The sequence below is a fragment of the Dipteris shenzhenensis genome, chromosome 33 (assembly GCF_047967505.1).
Source record: "Dipteris shenzhenensis isolate YYH24624 ecotype China chromosome 33, Dip_SZ_1.0, whole genome shotgun sequence".
Taxonomy (NCBI): domain Eukaryota; kingdom Viridiplantae; phylum Streptophyta; class Polypodiopsida; order Gleicheniales; family Dipteridaceae; genus Dipteris; species Dipteris shenzhenensis.
The window spans coordinates 11262166-11287623 of record NC_141628.1 but is presented as its reverse complement, the minus strand read 5'-3'; the positions used below and the strand labels follow the sequence as shown (position 1 = coordinate 11287623).

The window sequence follows — 25458 nt, the reverse complement described above, 5'->3', positions numbered from 1 at the left end:
TAGGATAAAGGGAGGGAGTGGACAGACAGTTAGCTGACCAGCTCACATATCATCACTCTCAGTTGATGAGTAAGTAGCTGTTATGGCAGCTCTTGCCTGCTTCCCATCCACCCCCAACCCCCCCTTGCCTCCCTTTTCTTCCTCTCCCTCTCACCTCCATCACCTTCCTCCTCTCCTTCAGCCTTCTCGTCTTCTCAAACGCTCCAGATCTCCCCCCTTTCAGCTCAAACGATCCAGAACGCCCACACGAGTTTATTCCCTCTGGACCCAGTTCCCCAATTCCCCCTTCAAAAAAAAAGAGGATAGCCCACCCAGCGAGCTGGAGGCTATCGCCAGCGAGGAGCAGTTCGATTCTGCTCTTTCCGACGCTCAGCAGCGTTCCAAGCCGATGATTGTGGATTGGTGGGCGCTTCTTATCATGCTGCTCGCTTTGTCTTGTATTGTATTATTCAATGATAGCGGATTGGTGGGCGCTTCTCATCGTGTCACTTCCTAGAATAACGGTTATTGCTGCTTGATTATTTAAAGTATAATCACTTTTGTTTAAACCTGAAAGCAATGCGTGAATTTGTAATGATGTCGAGACATGCTTGTTTTTTCCCGTGCAAAGGATGGCAGCATGGTGCAGAAAATGCATCTATCTAAAGCCTAAGCTAGAAAAGCTTGCGGCAGAGTTTCAGCCAGAGTGAGTCAATTCGTAATTCGTCTTGTATTTTGTTCCTTTAATTATTCTTATATACATAATAAGCGGACTGATAATTCGATGTTTTGACTATTATGCAGTGTCAAATTTTACTATGTTGATGTCAACACTGTTTCTCAAGCTTTGGTAAAACGAGCTGATGTCACGGTAAAGTTCGCAGCTTCCACTCTTACTATTTTTGGCCTGCCCGTGATCAGTTGGTTTTGGTGGAGATGATAAAATGCTATTTTTGGCATGCTCGTTTTTGTCCTCATCCAATTGGTGGTTGCTATTTTTGTCCCCATTTTTTTCTCCCCCTGTCTCTCTCTCTTCTTCTTGTTCTTGTTCTTGTTCTTCTTGTTCTCTCTCTCAGCTTCCAGGGCAGGCCTTTTGAATGTATTCAACTTGTTTTGGGTTGATTTAGCAACAAACGTATATCTTTTGTCAATGATGGGTTCAGCATACAGCTCTCTAGCAATGTAACAGAAATCAGTTCATATTTAATCCAGCTTCTCTCTCTACGGGCATGTTTCCCCCTCGCCCTCATGTTAACGTAAATGATGATCACTCACAAAGCTTAAAATTTTATAACTTTTTAATGCTTGCAAGGCAATGTGCATCAATTGTCTTAGATCCTCAAATCCAAAAGAAAGAAAGGCAATACATATCTCTTCAAAATAGGATTAAAATACTTAAAACGTCACTAAAAACAAAAAAAAGCTGACAGGTTTGCAACACTTGGTGGTATACTTCAGAACACCCTCTCCAATCAAAACTCTTTATCTTACTGAGCTTGCAGTGGTAAAATGTGATAACCCTTTACAGAACACATGGATGCACTCACAGATGAACCCACAGAATTGTGATTCTGGAACATAAGAGAAGTAGATCAGGAAAGACTGAAACACTGAGTTCTGTATGGAGCTACGTGCTCACTCACTCGCCTTTCTGCAGTGCCTGGACAGGGGCTTTGGTGGGATAAATGGGAGTGAACGAGTGCTCACCTATTTACAGGTATAGAGGCCTTCTTTGGACAGCCGACTGAGTCAGCCCACCAGGGTCTGTAACCGATCCTACTGCAGGCCGACCAGGTCTGTGCAGCATGCGTGCTCCACTGAGCATCTGTGAAAGCCAGCCTAGGTGGGCTGCCACTCTGACCCACGAGGTGAGACCTCGACATGACCATGACCCGGAGCCTGTGAGCCGACAGCTCAGACAGAGGGTTGACTCACATATCATACTTGGGGACATCCCCTCCTTGTTTAGGGTCGCGGAGCCCGACCAACGGGGGTCACAATGGCCCTTGTTAGATGCAGAGCTACGACCAGGAGACGTACCATGACTGCACCCTTGGGGGGGCGACAGCGCTCTATTGTTGACCTCATGCCTCCACTTCCACAGCCTCATCCATCCTGATGTCCTGCTGCTGCTACTGATGATGATGATGGTTATGATGATGTCGACGATGATGCTGAGATTGATTGATATATACAGTCGAGATATAACTATGTTGTACTTAGGATTTAGTATTGCCATTGCATTTTTTGCATTCTGCATTGGTGTGGATGCTCGTTTAGTAGCTCCGCTACCACAGCTTATTGTATCAAGTTTTCACAGTCTCATAGACCCGTCGGTTTTCTGAAGACTTTAATAAACTTTCTTTCTTTCTTTCTTTCTTTCTAAGCTAAGTTTGCAGCATTTATAGGTCTCCTTCACCTCCTGGATGTAGACCCAAGGATGTCCTCCTGCTGCTCCTTCCTGCTCCTGAACTGGCTGCTCCAAGTGATGAAGAATGGGGGCCCAAATGCCCCCTTATAACGAGCTGTTTGCCCCCCCAAAATCGGTGACTGGAATCTGTGATCTGCCAGGTATCTCCTCTCTCTCTTTGCTGCCCACATGGCAGCCCATGTACTGCCCATGTGGCCGCCCCATGCCTACTCCTATCATTCTATGGTTCACCCCCCGATGCACTCCTCATCTGGGGGCTCACAGGTGGGGAGGTGACCAACCCTAATCCAACAACCCCCTCTAACCGACCCACATGGGCCTGATCCAAAATCTGTCGATGAATATGCTCCAGTAGCTCCCATGTCGTAGCCCTCTGGAACACTCTGGTGTTGTCATAGTCTTTATCTAGATTTTAAACCAATGGCTCCTGCTCCACCAGGTCTGGTTTCGCTTTTGCACACCAATCTGGTGCACAGGTCCATCCTTCACAGCACCTAATGGCAGCGCCACTTTCTGTCACGGGGGCGTGAAATTCTAAGTACTTTAATGTACTACAAGACCGTGAGAACTTTGGTTTTAAAAGTCCAAGCGTGGGCTTAATAATGTGTAATTAAACGCGGCATGGTGCCTAGCACATAAGCGTAATTAATCCCTAGGCCCAAAGGCATTCCAAGGAATTAAAAGAGTGGTTCTTGGGAAATGATGATGGTGGCATTTTTAATGGGCCCCCTAGAGGGCCATGTACCTTCAGTGGCCCCCCTAGAGTTCCAGGTGGCTCTAGTGCCTTCTACATGCTCCTTTGCCATTCCTGGACCTTGCTGGGCCTTCTAAACTTCACATGTGTGGTTTTCTCTCTCATCTCCTCCCTTTGTTGAGATTTTGGATTGGTTTTTCAGCCTCCTTCAGCTGAATTCCGTTTTTCTTCATAACTCCTCACCCGTTTGGATTCCTCGACTTCCGTTTGGCCCGATGGCTTCCCCTCTGCCTCCCCTTCGTAGTGATATGCTTTTCCCTTCGTGCGTTTGGTAGAACGGGCAGAGCTGAGCACTTCTTTTGCTGGTCGAATTTGCAAAAGTGGCTTTTTCTGGACCTTTTTTCTTCTACCGCCTCCTGGGCCTCTCCTCTTGCAAAGCTACAGCTTTCTGTTGAATTTCGAGTGGTCCGACGCGCTGGTTGACTGGTTTTTCTCAGTTTTGGAGGACTTTCCGGCGATGAAACTTCTCCAAAACCTTCTCAATGCATTCCTCTCTGAAGCACGCTTCTTTTGAGCCCAAGAACTCCCACTTCTTCGCGACAGAAGTGCTTCTTTTCGCATTTTTCAGTGGAATTCTTGTTGGTCGGCTCTTGTAAATGCTCTTTCTTCATGCCTTTGCACTCCTCTTTGGCTGAGCATGCAATTGGGCATTGGCTACTATGTCCTCTTGGCGATTGAGGACTTGGTTCGAGTTTTCAGGGCTTGGTGAGTTGTGATTTTGCTACTGCAATTTCTTTTTGCCATAAGCTATTGGTTGGCCTCGTGTGCCGCCTCTTTCTTGGCTCACAGGTGCCCAGGCAGTGCTACATGAGTCATTCCTTGGTTGAGTACTTTGCTGATTTTATTTTGGAGCTTTGAAAAGCTTTGTGAATGCCATTTGGAAACCACTCAAAGAGAGTGCAGTTGGGGTGCAGTGTGATTGCATCTGGACAGCCAATGGAATTGCACTCGGAAAAGAGAATGCCTTTGGGTTGAGCCTACGGGTTAAGTGCACTTATGTGATGGTGTTATATGCTTGAAAGCCTTGCGAAGGCTTAGTGAATTGGGGTTGCGTGCTCAGTTGCGGGGAAGGTCTCCCAGATGCAACTTGTAATCATTTCACTGTGAAATATAAAGAAATACCGAAAGGGGCGCCACGGTGTTTGGGGCCAATCGGGTGCACTTGTCTATGTCTGTTGAGCAGGGGCATTCTAGCCTCCATCCCTTTTTCAGTGGTTTTGTTTGTGAACAAATGGGTAAATGCCAAATGGTGATCATGCAATGGTTAATGGTTGTGATATATGCTTTGTGAGCTGTAAATAAGTGCTGAAGTGATTAAAGGTTTAGTTCCACTGCCCTTTGAGTGATTAGAGGCCGGTTTCATTGGTTCCATTGCCGGGATACCACACACTCTTTCTCAAGAGGTGGGCCTCGGTAGTTTGGTGGAAGGATATCTTTGCTGCACTTTTTGACAGCTGAATATTACAACCATAAACATGGTGAGTATCCATGAGCAAGAGAGCTCCACAACTCCTCAAAGGAGAAGGCAGGAAAGCCTTCATGATCCAGCTAGTATACAGCTGCAGGGAGCACAACAAAGGCCTTTTGAGCAGGCCACACATGAAGCTACAACTGAGCTCAACGGTGATACTAGTTCTAGCAGTGAGTCAGATGATGCTACTATGTTGAATGCACAGCTTGCAAGTGCAGTGACTGCTTTGACTCAGCTGGCTCAAAATTTGGCTCAGATTGTGCAAACAAATGCCAAGAAGAAGAAGAAATCAAGAAAGCACAAGCACGGAAAGAGTGAGTACACACATGCATCAGCTTCTCATGGCGGACCGCACACTCATGCATCAGTTTCCCATGAGGGACAGCCATCAAAAATGACTCAGAAAGTGACTTTCAAGAGAAAGGAATCGCCCAAAAGAGCACTTGAGAAAGAGGTACAAAAAGTACATTCAGTGCAACAGTATGAGCAGCCAGCACAAGGCCTTGGTTTGGGTATTTCTACTCCTCAAAATAATAATGTGCAGTCCATAAATGTGGCTCAACCACCTCAGCCATATTTGAGGCAGCAACCTGAATATTTTGGTACAGATTCTATCTTTGATGCTATGTTGATTTCACCGCCAATTGGGCATAGAAAGCAAGCCATGTATGACAATGTGGGAATGCAGCTAGGCATGCAAGCCACAGCATATGCTCCCATGCCTAATGTTCAGCCAAGCATGGCTCTCCCTAGTGAAGGGAATGCTGTAAATATAAAGCCATCTTTGGGACAGCCAATATCAAATGTATATAAAGAATTTAAGGATGGTGGTTCTCATGTCAAGTTTGATACATATAATGGAGTACAGGACAGGTACAAAGCCCTCACATTCCTTCAACAGTTTGATGCTGCATTTCTTGGGGGTTTGTTTACAGAAGCATCCAAGATGAGGAAGGTTGCCACATTTTTGAAGGGCAATGCACTTAAGTGGTACACTAACCTTATGCTTCATGGAGATGCACCTGCTACTTGGCTGGAATTTAAGCAAGTGTTCTCTTCTACTTGGCTTACTCCAACTTTTGGCATGACTTGTCATACAAACTTTGCAAGAATCTTGATGATTACACCCATAGGTTTTGGGATGTTTTGCTGCCATTGAGCTCTTACAGGCATGTTTCTTTGAAAGAGCAAATAGAGAGGTACTGTTGTGGATTGCCTAGTGAGCTACGTGATTATTGCATCAAAACCAAGGTGGGTTCTATGACTCAATTAATTGAGAATGCAAGGACAGCATATGCATGGATGCAGGAGAAGAATTTGGGCTTTATGGACAGCAAGAAAGAAGACAACAAACGGGCTGCCAAACACCAGGATAAGGACATCAAATCTGAAAATAAAAATTATGGCAAACGACTGTTTCAAAAGGGAGGAAAAGCCCAATTCAAAGCTGGTCAAAAGCGTGGACAGCCTAATAAACAGCCCCGTACCAAGTTATCTGATGAAGAGAAAAAGTCACTCATGGAGCAAAACAAATGTTTTATATGCAAAGGAGAGGGGCACCGCTCTTATGATTGCCCATTCAAGAAAAGAGACAGGTCAGATGATGATAAGAATGGTGATAAACAGGCTGATCGGAAGGGCAAAAAGCCTAAACCTTCTGCAGGACTTCTTCCAGATGTGATTGGGAGTTTGCCACATGCACATGATGAAGAGGAAATGAAAAAGACTGAGATGTGCAGAGCATGGGGAAAAATCAGAAATCAGAATGGTTTGTTTTTCTTTGATTCTGGGGCAAAGGCAAATTTCATAACTCCTGATATGGCAGGAAGGCTTGGCATCGAGCCTGAGGAAATGGGGCCATCCGGCATGTGTGATATGGCCAACCCTGAACTCAACACACCTGTCACTCCTATCATTGGCAAGTTGAGGATGCATATCCAGGGATATCAGGATGCAGAGGACTTCTACATTATGCCTTTGCCAGAGTGTGATGCTTTGCTTGGGATGCCTTGGATGTACAGGGTGGGGGCTGATGTGCAGATGAGAAATAAGAAGATTTCTTTAACTCATAGAGGCAAAAATCATGTACTTGATGTAAAGTTGAAAGGGGAGTCCATCCTTATAGTTTCAGCTTCTTGTATTTCCAATGTAATAAAGCGTCATATTTCAGCGTACTTGATTTTTGTCAAAGAGGACAGCCAACCAGTTCAGGAAGGCTCTACTCTTTCTGCTTTAGATAGAGAAAGGGCTGCTTTTATTTCAGATTTTCAGGATTGTTTCTCAGATGAACTTCCTCAAGAATTACCTCCCAAGAGGCCCGAGGATCATCAAATTGATATAATTCCAGGAAGCTCACCGCCTAATATACCTCCCTATCGTGTCAGTAAGGCACAACAGGAAGAGATAATGTCACAAGTGAAGGAACTCTTGGAAAAGGAATTAATACAGCCAAGTAATTCTCCTTACTGTTCCCCTGTGTTGCTTGTGCAAAAGAAGGATGGCAGTTGGAGAATGTGTATTGATTATAGGGCTTTGAATAAAGTCACAATTAAGAACCGTTTTCCAATTCCACGCATTGATGATATATTGGATCGGTTGGAAGGTTCCTCAATGTTCAGTCGTATTGACCTTAAAAGTGGATACCATCAGATAAGGATACGGCCTGAAGATGTCTACAAGACTGCCTTCCGCACTTCATTTGGCTTATATGAGTTCCTTGTGATGCCTTTTGGTTTGACTAATGCACCTGCCACTTTCAATAGAATGATGGACAGAATTTTTAGAGCACACAGAAAGTTTGTGGGCACTTTCTTCGATGACATCATTGTGTTCTCTAAAAATGAGCAGGAGCACAGGAAACACCTCACTATTGTGTTTCAAGAGTTGAAAAGACACAAGCTATTAATAAACACCAAGAAAAGTGAGTTCTTTATGCACGAGATTCATTTTCTCGGTCATATAGTGTCAAAGGATGGAGTCAAGATGGATCCTGCAAAAGTTGAGGCCATAAGGAGTTGGCCAATTTTGAAAAATCTGCATGAAGTCAGAAGCTTTCTTGGGTTGTGTTCATACTATTGGAGGTTTATAAAGTACTTTGCAGAAATTGCTTCTCCTTGCATGCTTTACAAAAGAAAGCTGTACCGTTTCGGTGGGGACCAAAGGAAAATGCAGCTTTTGAAGAGCTGAAGCAAAAATTGTGTTCTGAACCCGTTATTATCTTGCCAGATCTTGCAAAACCCTTCGCTGTAACTTGTGATGCATGTGGGAACAGCATAGGAGGCACTTTGATGCAGGATGGGAGAGTGGTTGCATATGAGAGTAGAGTTCTCAAAGATGCTGAATTGTACTTGCAGACATACGAGAAGGAAATGTTAGCAGTGATACATGCTTTGACCACATGGAAACATTACCTTCTTGGAGCTGATTTTTATGTGCAAACTGATCATCAGTCACTTAGATATTTTCTCATTCAGAGAAAATTATCTGAAAAGCACATGAGATGGGCTAACTTCCTCTCAATGTTTCATTTTCAAATTGTACATGTGCCGGGTAACAAAAATGTCGTGGCTGATGCACTTTCCAGGAAACCACAGCCTGAAGCAGTCTCCAAGAAACCCAGTGTTTCAGCAGTGAGCATTGCTTACAACAATGTGTTAGATGTGATGAAAGATCAGTATGTTAATGATGCTGATTTTTCAACTATTTATGAACAGCTTTCTGATGGTCAAAGGCATGATCACTATATGTTGAAAGAGGGTTTCATTTTGATGCATGGACGACTCTGTGTCAGTGATCAGATGCGACAGAAAGTCATAATGGAAAGTCATGCTCCTCCATATGCAGGACATAGGGGAATTACAGCAACAATTACAGCAGTGGAGCAATACTTTCAATGGCCATTTTTGAGGAAAGATGTGGAAGAATATGTGAGAACATGCATGGTTTGTCAGAAAGTAAAGTTTGACAGGCAGAAGGCACCTGGGTTGTTACACCCTTTGCCAATTCCGGATAGACCATGGCAAAGTATAGCTATGGATTTTGTGTTTGATCTTCCACGTACTCCTACTGGACATGATGGATTGTGGACAATAATTTGCAGGTTTAGCAAACAAGCCCACTTTGTGCCAGTAAGAAAGAAAATTACAGCAGATCAAATGGCCAAATTGTTTTTGCAGCATGTCTTCAAGTATCATGGGATGCCTGAATCCATAATCAGTGATAGAGATCCGAGGATGACCAGCCTCTTTTGGAGAGGACTGTTTGAAAATATGGGCACTACGCTGAATTTTTCGTCATCTTTTTACCCTCAGTCTGATGGACAATCGGAGCAGGAAAACTCTACCATCTTGGATATGATTAAATGCTATGTCTCAGACCACAAAAGCAAATGGGAGCATTATTTGCCTTTGCTGGAATATGCTTACAATAATACGGTGCACACATCCACAGGTAAAGCACCTTTTGAAATAGTGGAAGGTGCCAGGAAGATACCTCCCATTTTGCATACAAAAGATCTTCGAAGCTGATCGTTTTGTGGAAAGCCTTGAAGAGGCTTACAAGAAGATCAAATATGCCTTGCAAAGAAGTCAAGACAAGCAGAAAAGAGCAGCAGATAAGCACCGCAGGGAATTGGTATTCACAGAAGGTGATTGGGTTTTGCTGCGTTTTCAGAAGGCAAGGCTGGAAAATAAGAAAGGCAAGGAAAGGTTGTACACAAAGCTGAACATGCGTTACTATGGTCCTTTCCAGGTTTCTGCAAAGATAAACGAGGTAGCTTACAGGCTGAAGTTGCCTCCGCATTGGAAGATACATAATGCCTTTCATGTGAGCTTATTAAAGCAATATCATGGAGATATTCCCGAGGATGTACCTGATGAGGTGCAGCCTGAAGTGGAAGAACAGAATGAACTTCTGGTCCCAGAGCAGATTCTGGCACACAGAGATAGAAAGCTCAAGGGTAAAGTTATCCGTCGCTACTTGGTAAAATTTCAGAATTACCCATCACTTGATGCGAAATGGATGGAGGAAGGTGAACTGGCAGATTCACGTGGGATATTGCAGCTTTACCTTGATGCTTTCCAATTAGAGCCGACTGCGGTCCAGGCTCCTACAGGTAGTTCAGCAGAGCGAGCGTCTGGAGCATTACCTGATGTTCGAGAGGGGGGTAGCACCTCCACTTCCTCAGTACAGACGGGCTCACTATGATTTCATAAGGTCGCTTGATGACACTGTGTATGTTTCATCCCGAGATACTGAGCTGATAGTATTTCTGCTGTGAGACTTCATGATATTGATGCATCTTGACTATTGATCGCCGAGGATCACATAGATTTTGAGCAGTATATATGGATGGATGCATGCCTCTCCTAGCCATATTTTCACTGTCTCTGTATACTATAGCTATGGCTTTCTTGTATACTCTTTTATGCTATATTTCATGCTCGCTCCTGTGTTTTGGGGCAGCAAACTGTGGTTTGCTGTTTCAAGAGAAGGGTATGTCACGGGGGCGTGAAATTCTAAGTACTTTAATGTACTACAAGACCGTGACAACTTTGGTTTTAAAAGTCCAAGCATGGGCTTAATAATGTGTAATTAAACGCGGCATGGTGCCTAGCACATAAGCGTAATTAATCCCTAGGCCCAAAGGCATTCCAAGGAATTAAAAGAGTGGTTGTTAGGAAATGATGATGTGGCATTTTTAATGGGCCCCCTAGAGGGCCATGTACCTTCAGTGGCCCCCCTAGAGTTCCAGGTGGCTCTAGTGCCTTCTACATGCTCCTTTGCCATTCCTGGACCTTGCTGGGCCTTCTAAACTTCACATGTGTGGTTTTCTCTCTCATCTCCTCCCTTTGTTGAGATTTTGGACTGGTTTTTCAGCCTCCCTCCTTCAGCTGAATTCCGTTTTTCTTCATAACTTCTTACCCGTTTGGATTCCTCGACTTCCGTTTGGCCCGATGGCTTCCCCTCTGCCTCCCCTTCGTAGTGATATGCTTTTCCCTCCGTGCGTTTGGTAGAACGGGCAGAGCTGAGCACTTCTTTTGCTGGTCGAATTTGCAAAAGTGGCTTTTTCTGGACCTTTTTTCTTCTACCGCCTCCTGGGCCTCTCCTCTTGCTACAGCTTTCTGTTGAATTTCGAGTGGTCCGACGCGCTGGTTGATTGGTTTTTCTCAGTTTTGGAGGACTTTCCGACGATGAAACTTCTCCAAAACCTTCTCAATGCATTCCTCTCTGAAGCACGCTTCTTTTGAGCCCAAGAACTCCCACTTCTTCGCGATAGAAGTGCTTCTTTTCGCATTTTTCAGTGGAATTCTTGCTGGTCGGCTCTTGTAAATGCTCTTTCTTCATGCCTTTGCACTCCTCTTTGGCTGAGCATGCAATTGGGCATTGGCTACTATGTCCTCTTGGCGATTGAGGATTGATGGGTGAACAACTTGAAGTCATCCAGGCACCAAGCTCTTAGGGGCTGTTTCAATCTTTCCTCCATCTGGCTAGGTCTGCAACCAAACAACATACCCAAGACATCATATCCCAGGCATAAATCCAGATTACATGGACCGTTAAGCTCCAACCGTGGTTCTGTGTTGTTGTCATAGCCTTTGTCTAACCCTGAGTCCTCAGGTCCTGTCGAACAATCCCCCTCTGCTTTAGCAACACCAGCCAAGCACTCGTCACTGTCCATCACCGTCACAAAGTTTTTTTACTCCTCTCCTGACCAATCCTCAATGTTTGACATCTTGACAGTAACACCGGGGTCCATATCCCTAATCTCAGCAGCACTCTGACTTGCCACCAATAAAAGTTCCTCTGTCACTACAAGCTGAACTGAACCCTCTGACTCTGAGCTGGCACCCTTCTTCTTTTTGCAATCCTTCACAAAATGTCCTGGCTCATCACAATAGAAGCTCTTCTTCTCTTTCTTTCTCTTCTTCTTGTTGTCTTCATTTGAAGAGTTCGTTCCGTTGTCATATTTCTGAGTCTGCAGCACTTGTAAGTCTCCTTCACCTCTTGGATGTAGGCCCAAGGATGCCCTCCTGCTCCTGAACTGGATGCTCCAAGTGATGAAGAATGGGGGCCCAAATGCCCCCTTTAATAGGGGCTGGTTACCCCACTGGAACAGACCCTCCAGCTGACTCAAACAGGCCTCCCACCGACCCCTTCTGTTCAGCCTATAAATCCCCTCCTGGGGGCACAATCTCAGGCCTGGCTGGCCCTGCCTGGCCACGTGACAGGCTGCCACTGGCCCAGGCAGGCCCGCCCACCCATATCCAGTCTCATTCCCAAGCCCTTTGGCACTCCATAACAGCCATGATTGCTGTCTTTTCTGTCTGCAACAGATCCGCCTCTGTTCAGCCCTGTTCTAGGCCCTGGAAAGCTTCCAACCAGTCAGTACTGAGGTTTCCCTGCAGATACTTGTCCTTTCCATCCATGGACAGCCCTATGGCACTCCTGCACCACTTCAGCCCACCATGGTGGCCCTGATCTGCCAGGTATCTCCTCTCTCTCTGCTGTTCACATGGCAGCCCATGTGGCAGCCCCATGCCTACTCCTATTGTTCTATGGTCCAGCCCCCCAATGCACTCCTCATATGGGGGCTCATAGGTGGGGAGGTGACCAACCCTAATCCAACAGCTAGATGGCGAGACTAGAGTGGCCACAGGTGGAACATGGTGACTGCCCATCACTAGGCTGCAGCGCACAACCCAGATGTTCCACGTTGTGATGCTGGCCATTGTCCCCCACCACACATCCTTTGTAGAAGAGAGGGGATGATACTGAGGTGTGAGATTGCCTCATGTAGCTCGTTCCTATGGATGCTTTGTCCATGTGTCCTATAGGCTAGGGAGACCCCATCAATGTGGAAGGCTCTCTCTCTCTCTCTCTCTCTCTCTCTCTCTCTTTGCTGCCCACATGGCAGCCCATGTACTGCCCATGTGGCAGCCCCATGCCTACTCCTATGATTCTATGGTCCACACCCCCGATGCACTCCTCATATGGGGGGCTCACAGGTGGGGAGGTGACCAACCCTAATCCAACAGCCAGATGGCGACGAGAGTGGCCACAGGTGGAACATCACTAGGTTGCAATGTAAAACTGAGATGTTCCATGCTGTGATGCTGGCCATTGTCCCCCACCACACATCCTCTAGAGAAGAGAGGGGTCGATGCTGATGTATGGGATTGCCTCACGTCGCTCGTTTGTGTGGATGCTTTGTCCATGTATCTTGTAGGCTAGGGAGACCTCATCAATGTGGAAGGCATGACTCCCCTTGTCAAATAGGCTGCCATGCCACAAGTGAAGTCTTGCTAGATCCTATGCATGTGAGCCACAATCTGTATGGATCCCAACCAGATCCTCTGAGCAATAGGGTCAACTCCTTAAATAGTATGGGATCGTCTCCAAAACTCCATCCGTGCAGCGGTGGCATCGCCCATCCATCCGAATCTGCTTCAGGCAAGGGCCTATAGGTAAACCCCTGTTGTGGGTGACCAACCAGAAGAAGTAAGAAATTTTCCATGGCCACAGGCTAGACCATAATCGAGTCCAGAATCTAGATCTAACCTCTTGGGATACCTGTTGCTCAGCCTGGTGTCTCTTTTGAAGGAGTCCACGCCGATGCCTCCATCTAGAGCTGCCATCTTATCCGTGTCGTGTAAGAGAAGAGGGCCACCTCACCCACTCGCTCTGTGTGGCTTACTCTAGATGGCCAAAACCGCTCTCCAGGATCCCAACTGGACCTCCCAAAAGGACTATCCTTCCTAGAGCTAAAGGCTCCACTAAGGGCCATCCTGATCTGAGACACTAGGAGGGTCGATGAACCACTCCTTGCCCAAACGGCATGCTACCGTGATCATCTGCCAATGAAGTGAATCCATCTTTCTATCTATCTCTGCATCTCTCTTGGCCACTGGCTCGAGGAGTCTCCTGGCCCCTCTTTGAAGAAACTGGCTGGGTCACTGCCATGCCTAATCATAATCCTGAGGGGTACCCCTGTCCTGAAAATTGACCTAGCCACGTGCTATTTGCCCATGTCTGAAGTGTTGCCTGCCACAACTCAAGGATGGCTGCATTTGCCCTACCCCTCGAAAATGAGAGATAGCTTCGAGCTGTGCCTGTGCCTTGTTGGGAAGCCTACTCCATAAAAGAGCTAGTTGGGCCACTGTCCTACTGTGCCCACCCTACGTGAATCTGCTGTCTAAGCACGAGACCTTTCTAATCTCGAATCTTCGGATGCCAAATAAGGTGTTGACGCTAGAACTCCTTGCAACGAGGTTGAGCCGAGATGAGTCCTCCTGCCAGTCTTTGTTAGGCTTTGTACAGGCTCCACATCAATGGGGGGCCCTTCCCCGTGAGAGAGGCTGGAAAAGATCCAACGATGAGATTGTTGCCACTATCCACCTATGCGTGGGGTATTCCTGAGAAGCCTCTGCTAGAGGAGGAGCTTCCATGACTTTGTGCCTGGAGTGAGACCGCACACCACTAGCTTGCCTAGGAGGGCTCTACTCTGCATCTCCAAATCAATGATGCCCAAGCCTCCTCATGCCTGTGGCATGATCACTGTCTACCATGCATCTCTGGCTTTGTATCCCTTGTGCCATCCGATGTGGCCCATAAGAAGTTGTGCACCAAGCACCTGAGCTACCCATGCAGCCCCTATGAAAGCACTAGCAAGAGGCTATGTACCAAGCCGTGGCGTGAAGGACCTAGTTCGCCACTAAAGTGCTACTTGCTAGGAGAGTTTGGCCGAGCTCCAACACAGAAGCTTGCGCCGAACACACTCCAGAACCAGGGTGATTTGTTGCTGTGTTGAAATATCAATACCCACCTGGCAGCCATGGTATCTCACTGTGTGCCCCCGCAAAATCAGGGTCAAGGTGTTATGTGATATGTATCAAATGCCAGATTAGATCTCTGTATAAGTTTCAACTTACTCAGCAACAAATTTGGTCCAATTGATCCGAGCCCCAAAGGCCTCGCAATATACAGCCAAGGCTCCCTAACCGTCTCAAGGCTCGTTGTTGTTCTGTCCACATACAAGGTGCCGTGCGAATTATGAATCCAACAGCTCCTTTTGCCAAATCGACAGCCTCATCTTGGTTAGGCCTGTAGCCCGATAGTGCAAAAAGTAACCCAGCGCCTCAACTATGAAAAGGAAAAGGAAGGGTGCAAGGGGACAACCCTGTCATACTAAGCGGGAAAGAGAAAATGCCTCACCCGTGTGGCCACCAATAAGCACTTGACTAGAACTTCTTGCATAAAGAGCGGAGTCCCCTCAGATCCACCTTTCTGAGAAGCCCAACTTTTGTATAGTTTCCTCCAAGGACCACTTAACCCTGTCACATAAGCCTTCTCGAAATCTAAGAGAAGGATAGCTGGAGGTTGTGACGACTTCTGAGCCCAATCCTCGGTCTCCCAAATTGTGAAGATGTTGTCCAGGATGCCATGCTTCTCAAGAAAACTGGTTTGCTTGTTGTGAATGATGTTAGATAGGTGGGGTCTCCACCGCAAGCTCAAGACCTTAGCTAAGATCTTGTATGCGGTATCCAACGAGGTGATTGGTCTCCACTGGTGGATGTCTACCTATCCCCCCCCCTTTCGGGACCAAGCAAATCCAGCCCCAACTCAAGGATTAAGTGAGCCTGAGTCGAAAATCTCCTGACAAGCCAACCGCAGTGGGTGTGGGAATATGCTCCCAAAGGATTTGAAAGAAGGCCGGGGTCAGACCATGCAGTTCTAAGGTGGGGGGGCCTCCTAGAGCTCCTCATTAATGAACAGTGCCTCTAACCACTTGCTTAAGTTCGGTGGGACTACTATTGGGACCTAATCCCACATTGTCTCTCAGGTTACAAGACTCGAGGCAAACTCCACCTTGGACTAGAATGACTGTCGATAGAAGTCCGTGGTCATCTCAAGAATCTCATGAGGGTCCATGTGCATCTGCCCTTGCACATCATGCAACCCCTACTGAAGCTGCATCCCAGCTGGGCGTGACCCAACGGTTTTGAAGAATTGTCTGGTCATCTTGTCTACTTGTTGCACCCATCTGGCTTGGAAGAAGTGGTACAAGAACTCGGCTTGCCAGACCTCTGTGGCATGGAAGTCAATCTTTGCACTCTCATATCGATCACTGAGCCAGTGGGAGCTTGTATCTTGCTCTTTGAGTCCTCTATGGATGCTGAGTCCCATCTCAATGCTCTTTCTCGCTCCTGCAGAGCATATCTTCGTCTAAGTGCTTGGAGCTGTAGCTCCTCATTGCTCTGCTGTATCATATCCATAGCCCACTCATCCCTGGGCCCACCCTTGGGTTGCCGTTAAATCTCAGCTATTGCATACTGCACCTCCTCCTCTTGAAGTAGATCATCTGGGATGCGAACTTCTTTTGGGGAGTCCATGGTAGGACTGCTCTAGGTGAAGCATAATAGGCGAGTGATCTGACATTGTAGTGCTTGCTAGAATGCTCGTGGAGCCCCCCTGTGCATCGCCCAACGTAAACTTGTGAAGGTGCTTCAACAAGTGTTCATGCCTCCTCTGCCCGAAAGAAAAGAGGATGCTGCCAGGGAGCCTTGTGAACTCCACCTCTCTCTATGAATCTCGGTCATTGATCACGAAGGTGAACTGCTTTGAAGTACTCCTCTAGTCAACGTCTGGAAGGCATTGTGTGAACTGGATCCAAAAAGCAGGACGGTGTTGTCTACAAGTAGGTGCGCACATATTCAGGTTCCCAATCTTGGACTCACCCACGCAGAGACCCATCCAAACTGCTCGGCTTGTGACAAGCTTGCCGTGATGAAAGACCTCTGGGGCCATTGCCTGGGATATTGAAAGCAAACACCTCCACTGTGGCCTTTTGCGGGGGACCACTCCTATGGGCCTCTCCTCGGGAGCAGTTGGTGGCGGCGACTGATGTCCGATTCTGAAAACATATGCTCTTGTATCAAAAGAAAATCCATCGCCCGTCCTACCACTACCCTCTGCAACTTGTGACTATGTAACATATGTTGTGGCTGACTATGCGCACGATCGTGAAACCCATGCACGTTCCAACTCACCATGGTCCAACTCATGGGGAGGAGGATAAAGAGAACAAGGCTCGTCTATGAGTGGGGGCCTGCACCACAACCTCTGACTTTTGTGACTATGAAGGGGGCTTGGAAAGAGAGTAGTTTGTAACTGTACGTCCGTAAGACAACTTGCCGTGCCCAGTGCATCATGACGGAGACATCAGCCCCAAAGTTGTCGGCACATTGCTGAAGCGTCAAGTATGTTGGGTGTGTGAACTCCACCTCTGGCTCCAAATGGATCATTGCTATTCCATGCATGTGCCCGGCCTCTTTGCAATAAAGCCGAGCTAGAAGATAGCTGAAGTACCATTGGTGAGCTATAAATCTATTCCCTGCGGGCCCATCCACTACTCCATCAAACAATTGCTTTTCCATCATTTAATCGAATAGAGACGGGGTCCACTGCTCTCCTCCTATGGTCGTTACTCATTGCTCTAGTATGTTCTACAATTTGATCTAGTAATTGGGGAATCTCTTTATGTATTATATAGTTCCATTTATGATGTGTGTACATCAATAGTTAACTAAGGTAGAATCTACTTGATTGCTGATCCTTCTATGGACTATAGGTCACTAGTAAATTCTCTCTCTCTCTCTCTCTCTCTCTGTGTCCCTATCTCTTCCCCCTCCTTCCTACTACTTCGGGGAAACAAATTTTTTAAATATAAAAGGAACATACTTAACGGACCCCTATTTTGTTCTCCATACGATGCACGTACCGTTACGTGTGTCATACGGCACCTAACATATGGTATAACCTTGGCATTCATCATATTGATGAGCGGCATACACCATTTGGAAAGCTTATTTAGAGAGCTTTCAGCTGATGCCATGTCAACAGCACGAGTCAGCAAATATCTGATGACTGCTAGTACATATGTTGTAATTTGGACCCAATTTTTTTTGACAGGTCAGCAAATGAATCACTTCTAGAATTCTATAGAGAATTTCCCATATGTAGATGTTTATGTACAATTGTCTCAATTTTGTAGCATAGAAACTTCTACAATCTGCAAGACATCTACCTCTAAAAATCTCCACTAGCTTTATAAAAGAGTGGCACTAGAAAGGTGTCTCAATAATTGAGAAGCCAGAGTCTGCTGCCTCCACTAGAATTTTCATATTCATTTTGCCTTTCTTCCATTGCAATAGAAAACGATTAAAATTTATCGCAGCCCCTCTGTCTACGTTGAAGCTGCTTACTTGCTCTCTTGGTCTCCAAGTTGCGAGCTTGATGTTATTGCCCTCCTCTCCTTCTCTTATAGTTTCAGATGCCTTGTGCAAAATGTGGGCTTGCACATTGTCTGTTATCCCTACCATCTCCCAATATCGGTACATTGAATTCAGGAGTACATGCTGCATTTGAGGGCAGCAGCCATATTTTCAGATTTGCACCCATCATGCTAGAATTGTTTTGAATTAAGATTCCATAATGGCCAGTTGTGGCTTCAAGGCATTCGAATCTCACAATATGAAATGTTGGTGTTGAGAGAAATGCAATCTTCTTCAAGGGTGCGACATATCGAGCTAAGCATAGTTTCTATTGGGAAGGCCTTTGGAAACATGTGGTATAGTATACCTCGAAAATGTTTACCATGCACAAAGCTACGTGGACAACAAACTCCGGGTTGGGTTGTTGTAGTCATTATCCATTCTACAGGAAAGTGGACAGGTATTGCCATGGGGATACCCTCTACAGATAAGGGTGGGACATTATCTATGTGGTGATCAACAGGCTGACCAAACAAGCCCATATGATGTCCACGTGGTTATTCAGCATCTCAGGTTGCTTGGTTTGTTGATATTGTGTTTAAACATCACAGCTCTTTTAGGTGATTTGTAGCAGACGAGTAGACTATGTTCTTAACTTAGTAGTCTACATTGGCTAACTAATCGAGTATGGAATCATAATGGAGTAACTGAAGTTGAGGGAGTTACATAGATGTGTATGCATACATGTGGGTGATGGTGCAAGAATCCAAGGCTATGCAATTGGCTTCCCTCTATATGCCACGGGCTGAAGGGTACCCATGGCATGATTGTTGGTGACAGAGATGTGGACTTTATGGATCACTTTCAATAGGAGCTATTTACTATTGTGGGCACTTTGTTCACTCCGCTACAACATAACATCCTGAGACGGATGGTCAATCTGAGAGGGTGAACGAATGGATGGAGCAGTATGTGAGGTGTATATGCCATTACATTGAGAAATCTTGGAATAAATGACATGGATGTGCAGTTTTTGGACTGCCCTCTGGGTAGCCTTAGCAACGATGCAATTTTGGGAAAGCAGAAATTAGGCATTTCTTGGAAGTGCATTTTTCCTATTGGCTCTTCTTCATTGGACTTCAATGCAGACTTTAAAGTGGTTGACTCTCTCTCTCTCTCTTTTCCCTTCTTTATCTCCTCAAGTCTTCTTACATAGGATCTCCACCTTTTCTCCCACACCCTCCCTTCTCTCTCTCTCTCTCTCTCTCTCTCTCTCTCTCTCTCTCTCTCCCCTTTATCTCCTCCAGTCTTTCTCCACTCCATTTCCAGTGGATTCCTTTTTGTTTACTTTTTTGATCTTGGGCAGGCCTTATGAATGATTGAATATCATTCACCTTGTTTCTTACAATAGCACCAAGTACTTATCTATAGAGCCCATTTGAGGCCATGTATAAGATAGATTGTCTAGGCATCCGAAACCCATTCATGGGAAAGGACAACTTTCGATGCAATTTGCCTCGTATGGAGTCTTTCTCAAGAGTCAAGACCACTTTGATAATAGCCTTGCTGATTGTGCTGAAGGACCTTGGAAGATTCCTCCCCATCACCATCCTCAAACCCATCTTCATGATTGGTTAGTTCTTCCCTTTTGTGACCCCATTTTTGGTAGGATGCGCATGTTGCGATCAATGGCCCTTTGATACATTTATTCTTACAATAGGAATAGAAAGCCTCTGAGTAAAATTCACCCTTTGTTTGCTTGCGATGAGTTAGTTATTTTCATGTCGCATTCTCAATTTTAGCTTTCTATCCTTCTCAAAGGCTTGCTATTTCATTGCTAGAAAGTAAACTTCGATCATGAGATTGAATTGTCAATGAGGTTTAGGACCCTGAATTTGGAAAATTTCCGTGTTTTCTCACAGATGTCGGATGTGGTCATGAACGCAGCCTCTTTTGAGAATATGCTTGTCGATCCTCCATGCAAGTGTGGCACATTTTTTCTGCATATGTGGAAGAGTGCTATCGCTCATGCGATCAAACCTCTCTTGCCACAACTTGAGTGTGTTGCTTGATGATCGACTAGAAAGCTGTGATCTTGTAAAAGTCACCGTCTTAATCCGTCGTGCAGGCCCTTTCATGTGTCTTTTCACCTAATCACAACTTTCTTGTCGTGTAGAATTTTGGACTTTAGAACAACAAAAATCTGAGTTTGTACAAAAAGTTCATCGGAAAGTACCTTTTTCTTCATTTTTGCTGTGAGAGGAATATTTGCAAGTCCCTTGAGTGGACAGTGTGTGTTGTCTTCCACCATCATTAATGGGGTCAGATGTGTAGGCTTCAAGATCTCAAACCGCCCTTGCTTGTTGGACATTCAAACCAGCCTATCTTGTTGGACATGAGCATGGACTCCCATTGTCTCAATGTTCTCTTCTCTGTGGGAACTTGTGAGAGCCTTAAAATGCTGTACCATGAGAAGGTGGTCTACTTATAGTGAAGTTGGCTGAATCTGACTTCGATGTTTCCGTGCTTGGCTTCACCTTCTCTGGAGTATTTGTCCAGCTGCAGGGACTCGAATGGAGCCAACTACTAGGATAAAACCTGCAAATTTGCTGTTTTTAACGGTGTAAAGAGAGAATCTTGATTTTCTCTACACACTTTTTGGTGCACATGATGATAAAAACAGTCTATCGAGGAAACTATACAGCTGGAAGGACTCAGCCAAACTCCGAGGTAATGGAGAGTAAGTGCTCTCAGAAGGTTTGAAGCAGGTGTTGGTAGGCAGAAGGCAAGTCCAGGCCACAGAGGGTTACCATAGATTTGATACAATCTTAGAGGGAGGGGACTTAATGTTCCTGTAAGTTTGACAATTCCTAGATTGGACTTTTAGCTTGTGTGTTGGGGCGATGGCACCACGAGCCCATTATTTCAATGAAAGTTTGAAAGAATACTAAGCTCAGACTTCATTAAAAGAGAGATGCTGGTTTTGGAAAGGAGTTCACTGTGGTCACTCTTGCTGTAGCTTTCTTAGATGTTTAGGGTAAAACATTAGATTGAAATTTTGGTTGGTTTGCTTTTCTTGGTTTTCCAAGATGCAAATTCTGTTTGCTGCGTTGAAATGAGCCCATTAAACTTTCTGTTTATTGAATTTGTTAGTACCCTTTTGGTTTACAATCTTATTAGTTTGCCTTTGATCATGATTTGCTGAGCTTGTATCCTAGTGCATATGCTGTTAGGATTATATTGGCCAGTCAAGAAATTTGATTGTCTTCATTGTGTACTTCATATACTTACTAAGTTCTTGCTGTGTCATGTCTCAACTTGGGGTGCCAGAAAATGCCAACTATCCAGGTGATTAATACCTTTTGTTGCCATTATACTTGAGTGTTGTAAATGTAATGTCCACATAGAACGATCTCCACTTGTGTGTAAGTTTATTTAATCTTAGAATGATATTTTGGAAGCTCAATTTTGACATTGATATGTATATTTGTGTTTTAGTTATGGAAAGATGGAGAGAAATGCGACGAAGTCATTGGAGGCCACAAGGCTTGGTTGGTGATAGATGAAGTTCGAGAGATGCTGCAAAAGCATCTAAGGTAATGCAACAGGTGTATATGTGTATTTAATGTGATGAAGCTTTCATCCCGTGTATCATATTTTTCTGAAAAGAATGTTTCCATGTGAACACCTCTACAATGTTCGGTTTTTATTGTCTTTGTCCTGATCTCATTATTGGAAAGCTGTCAAGGTTGTATCATTTTGTCCCCTTTCTTTAGCTTTCCATTGCACTTGACTTGTCCCCTTGTTGATAATTAATTTCTTTGTTACTTTGAATTTGATCAAGATTCCCACCCTTGACACGTGTGGGGCATTGATTTGCAATAATTATGTGCAGATAGGTTCATGTTTAAATGACTTGGTGACATCACAATGCAAATGCTTCAGATTCCAAGTATGAATGTGTGGCATGGGTGCTTGTTTAATCAGTAGTTTTGAATGGGGTCATTTCTGAGACACAGTGATGGAAAGATGGTATACGCCTTTAGCCCTGAGTCGTCCTCCCACATACTTCCTCACTAGCAACTGTATTTTAATGCAAATTTAAAATGCACTCTAGAGGGCACACACTTGCAGAATGCTTGAAGGTACGAAGGAGACCCCAAAGTAGAATGTTGTGCCAATTGGCCTTTCTGATGCTAAATGGTGTACATGCTTGCAATCTTTTCCTGCAAGCCGTTTTTGTCAGGAATTTCATTACCTGTTTTCCTTCATTAGGCTGATGTCCGAATTTCAATTGTACGCATATTTTATGAAGAAGCAATTGCTAAGATGAAACAACCCGTGTAGTGCTGTAATCATTTGGCCTTCTTCATATGTGGCCATCAGCATTTGTCTGTGCTTTAGGTTGTAATTTAGGCAGCTAAGTTAATGGACATCTTTGGTAAATATCTTGTTCATAAGGCTTCGAATCACGTGTGTCTCATCTTGTGACATGCTTGGTTCTGGTTGGAGTTTTGATCAGTATTTCTTTTAGACATTGCAGTTTATTACAGCTTGATTGATTGCTTGGGCTAATCGCTATAGAACTGAATGCTCATTTGGCTCCACGCCTGAAAGTACATCTATTAGCATACACTCTGCAAAGCACTTTCAACGAAGGTGAAATGAAGAACCTCCAATCTGCAAACAATTTCCGATGGGCTCTGAGTTCCTGTAATGGGGACCATTGAAGAAAATGTTAATGCTTTCATTCTGTATGATAGCGTGGTTCGTTCAGAGCGCTGGTATTGTTTGACATGAGGGATTGGATGGAGTGCCTACAACATCATTGCGGCACCAAGACGATTTTTTGTGGAGTTGCAAGCGAGAGGCTAGAGTGGTATTGCAATTATGCAAAACTAATCCTTATAGAGTGTGTAACATTCCATGTTAACCCTTTTTATCTAAGGAATGTTATCACTTATGCAATCACGAGTCACAAGGTTCTCTGCCTTGGCTATGCCCAAAATGATTTGACTCCCTTGCACATGCACATATGGCATCTAACTTCTACTCAATTGCATTGTGGATTTGCACAATCCACCTCAGTGCCATGTATATGGGGGGGGGTTGCCAAGGGACATGGGTTTAAGCCATGAAGGGGTATGCCTCTTTAACTATATGTATACATGCAATGCAAGTAACAGAGAGTCAGCTACTCATTCTTCATCCCTTTTGGCTCGTGTGTACTTGATCCATGCATTGAGAGTCTCGTGTGCATGTTTATCCCCTGTTGGGGATGAGGCCCCAACAATGAATTCAGAGGCAACTTTACTATTTACCTTTAGGTCCTTCTTGTGAAATAAAGTATCAATATTTGATTTGTTAATGAAGGACCGTGTATTTCTTGGCTGGACTAGAGCTTTCACGTCCAAAGTGTGGAGGTGTCGCATCATATATTGATTTTGATAAGTTTGTCATGCTCTTGTAGATGCAGTCGTGTATGCTTGTGTTTTGCAAACGGGTGGGCCATAGACCACCATTATTCTATGCAGAGAGTAAACCTCTCTTTAAAAGGTTGAAAATTATTGCCTCCATAATGGATTTTTCCTCTTGGATTCTTGTATTGGATTGCTTGTGGTATGCTTGTATTGGAATTAAAAAAAGGGTCGTGCTCACTTCTCACTGCTTGCTCTTATTGTTTTGCTCACTTTTCATCGCTCGCTTTATCGACTGCCTTGGCATATGCATCGCCAATGAAGGTGCACCTAACTCCAACCAAAAAAATAGCCTCAAAAAATTGCACCACGATTGGATAATACATGCCCTTTGAATACTGACAAACTCGAGATGCCATTTGAGTACTGACAAAAGTACACAAAGTCATAGACAAAGCATTATAATTGACCTCCTTGTTTTTCTTCCATGCTATCACACCACCTTTTCCCTTGTCTAGGCATCACCTCCATTTGCAACAATTTAACCCATAGTGTGGAGAACAAGAGTGCCCCACCAAAATGAGGCCCACATCTGACCTAAGAAGTCCACTAGATCCACTACCCACATCCGCATCTGGTTCTTGATGGCCCATGAGCAAACTTCAACATGTCTTTTGAATGACATTGCATTGCTAGCATGCAATCTAGGTGTTTCGCTCCTACTTCACCTCCCTTTGTAAAGTACTCAGGAGAACTTCTAGCTGATCTTCATGTTACTTGACACGAAATGACCTTCAGGTACTATGCTAGGATTTTTAATGTCCTTCGGTGTAGCAACTCTGCATCTATGCTCTGGACATAATCTTCATGGAGATGGCGTTTGCCTCCCTCACTCGTGATTCCAAGACTATGAGGCGAGTCTCCATCTTTTGCATCCATTATTCTTGGATTCTCATTGTGGCGTTGTCCGTTGGTAGTGTGGCGACTTCGAACCACAAATCTGTAAGCTTTTGCTAAGATTCATGGTTGGCCACCAACCATTGGCTTGCCATATCCAACAAGAAACACACACAAGTCTCCAACTAAGAAGGCTATGAATTCGACTGTGTTAGCCTCCATGGTATGACCATCGTCATGACTTTTGTAGGTGTAAAGATGGATGAAACAAAAGAATTCGAGCAAGTCACTTGATTTGTAGACACAACTCTCTCTTCAGCTTTGTAGATGTCACTTGTGCCATGCTTGCAGCTATTGATTAAAGAACTCTCTCCCACCACTACTACAAAATGAACCTAAACCCAAGAGTGCTAACAACAATCAAACTCATTGCTATAGAACTCTCCAAATTGTTTGGCCTGATATCATAAGTGTTGTGGCTGAAGAACCTAGTGTTGTTGTGATGGTCACTGTGGACATAGGAGTAGTCGAGGAGTCCACCAGACAGACTACTAGTGTCAAAGAGGTAGGTCTAGTTGATGTTGCCTCTGTTGCATAACCCTTCACCTCATCTTGCCAGTTTTTCTTCCCATGTTTGGTGGAAGGTGCCTCTTCACGTTCTTCCCAAGGACCATCTGGCACCAAAGCATGAATCTTGACAGTGTTATGTCGTGGAACCACTCTGTTCTGCATCATGGGAAACAAGAGAGAGAGAGAGGGAGAACTTGGATGATCCTCATGTTTATAGAGTATCCTTTTGCCATCGTCGTCACTTCCCTTTACGCTTCTACATGCAACCTTTCTTTGAGCACCCATGCCCAAGCCATTGGTTGAGCCTCCACCAAAAATATCAAACTACGCGTAGAAGGGTGATCTTGTATGTCTTTGCTTGTGGGAGCACCTCCTTTTATCTAGTGAAAACACTCTTGAATCAATAGGTTAACATAATTGTTGAGCTTATACTCACCCCTAATTCCTTTTCTAAACTTGGTCGTCATGGCAATCTCGTTGAGCATCCCCTCCAACTAGCTTTCTCCAGTAGTTGTTGGTAGAAACAACTGATTATAGATGAGCTTCATTGCTCCTAAGAAAGAAACTTGGTCTCGCTTTGTGAGCTACTGACATAGATGAAGTGCTTGAGGAAGGATGTCCACCCAAGCCCAATTGATACTATTGTAGTTGTAGATGTGCAATAAGTG

At 44.9% G+C, this 25458-nt stretch overlaps 1 protein-coding gene across 5 annotated transcripts; it reads left to right on the top strand.

Moving 5' to 3' along the window:
• LOC147879683 (thioredoxin-like 3-1, chloroplastic) lies at positions 1-22483 on the top strand. 5 transcript variants are annotated; one of them, XM_087371710.1, is made up of 6 exons: positions 1-402; positions 611-685; positions 784-850; positions 21237-21254; positions 21405-21502; positions 22450-22483. In XM_087371710.1, the coding sequence occupies exons 1-6, from the start codon at positions 83-85 to the stop codon at positions 22466-22468; spliced, it is 597 nt and encodes a 198-aa protein (XP_087227836.1). In that variant the 5' UTR covers positions 1-82; the 3' UTR covers positions 22469-22483. The 5 variants fall into 5 exon arrangements, with proteins under 5 accessions (XP_087227836.1, XP_087227837.1, XP_087227839.1 ...); XM_087371711.1 differs by lacking the exon at positions 22450-22483 and adding an exon at positions 21802-22301; XM_087371713.1 differs by lacking the exon at positions 611-685.
• Positions 22484-25458: the final 2975 nt, after the last annotated feature.

Bases quoted from the DNA above. Each gene is read 5' to 3' on its own strand.
- LOC147879683 (XM_087371710.1), top strand. From the start codon at position 83: ATGGCAGCTCTTGCCTGCTTCCCATCCACCCCCAACCCCCCCTTGCCT. The intron at 403-610 runs GTGGGCGCTTCT...TCCCGTGCAAAG, and splicing joins AAGCCGATGATTGTGGATTG to GATGGCAGCATGGTGCAGAA. The intron at 686-783 runs GTGAGTCAATTC...ACTATTATGCAG, and splicing joins GCGGCAGAGTTTCAGCCAGA to TGTCAAATTTTACTATGTTG.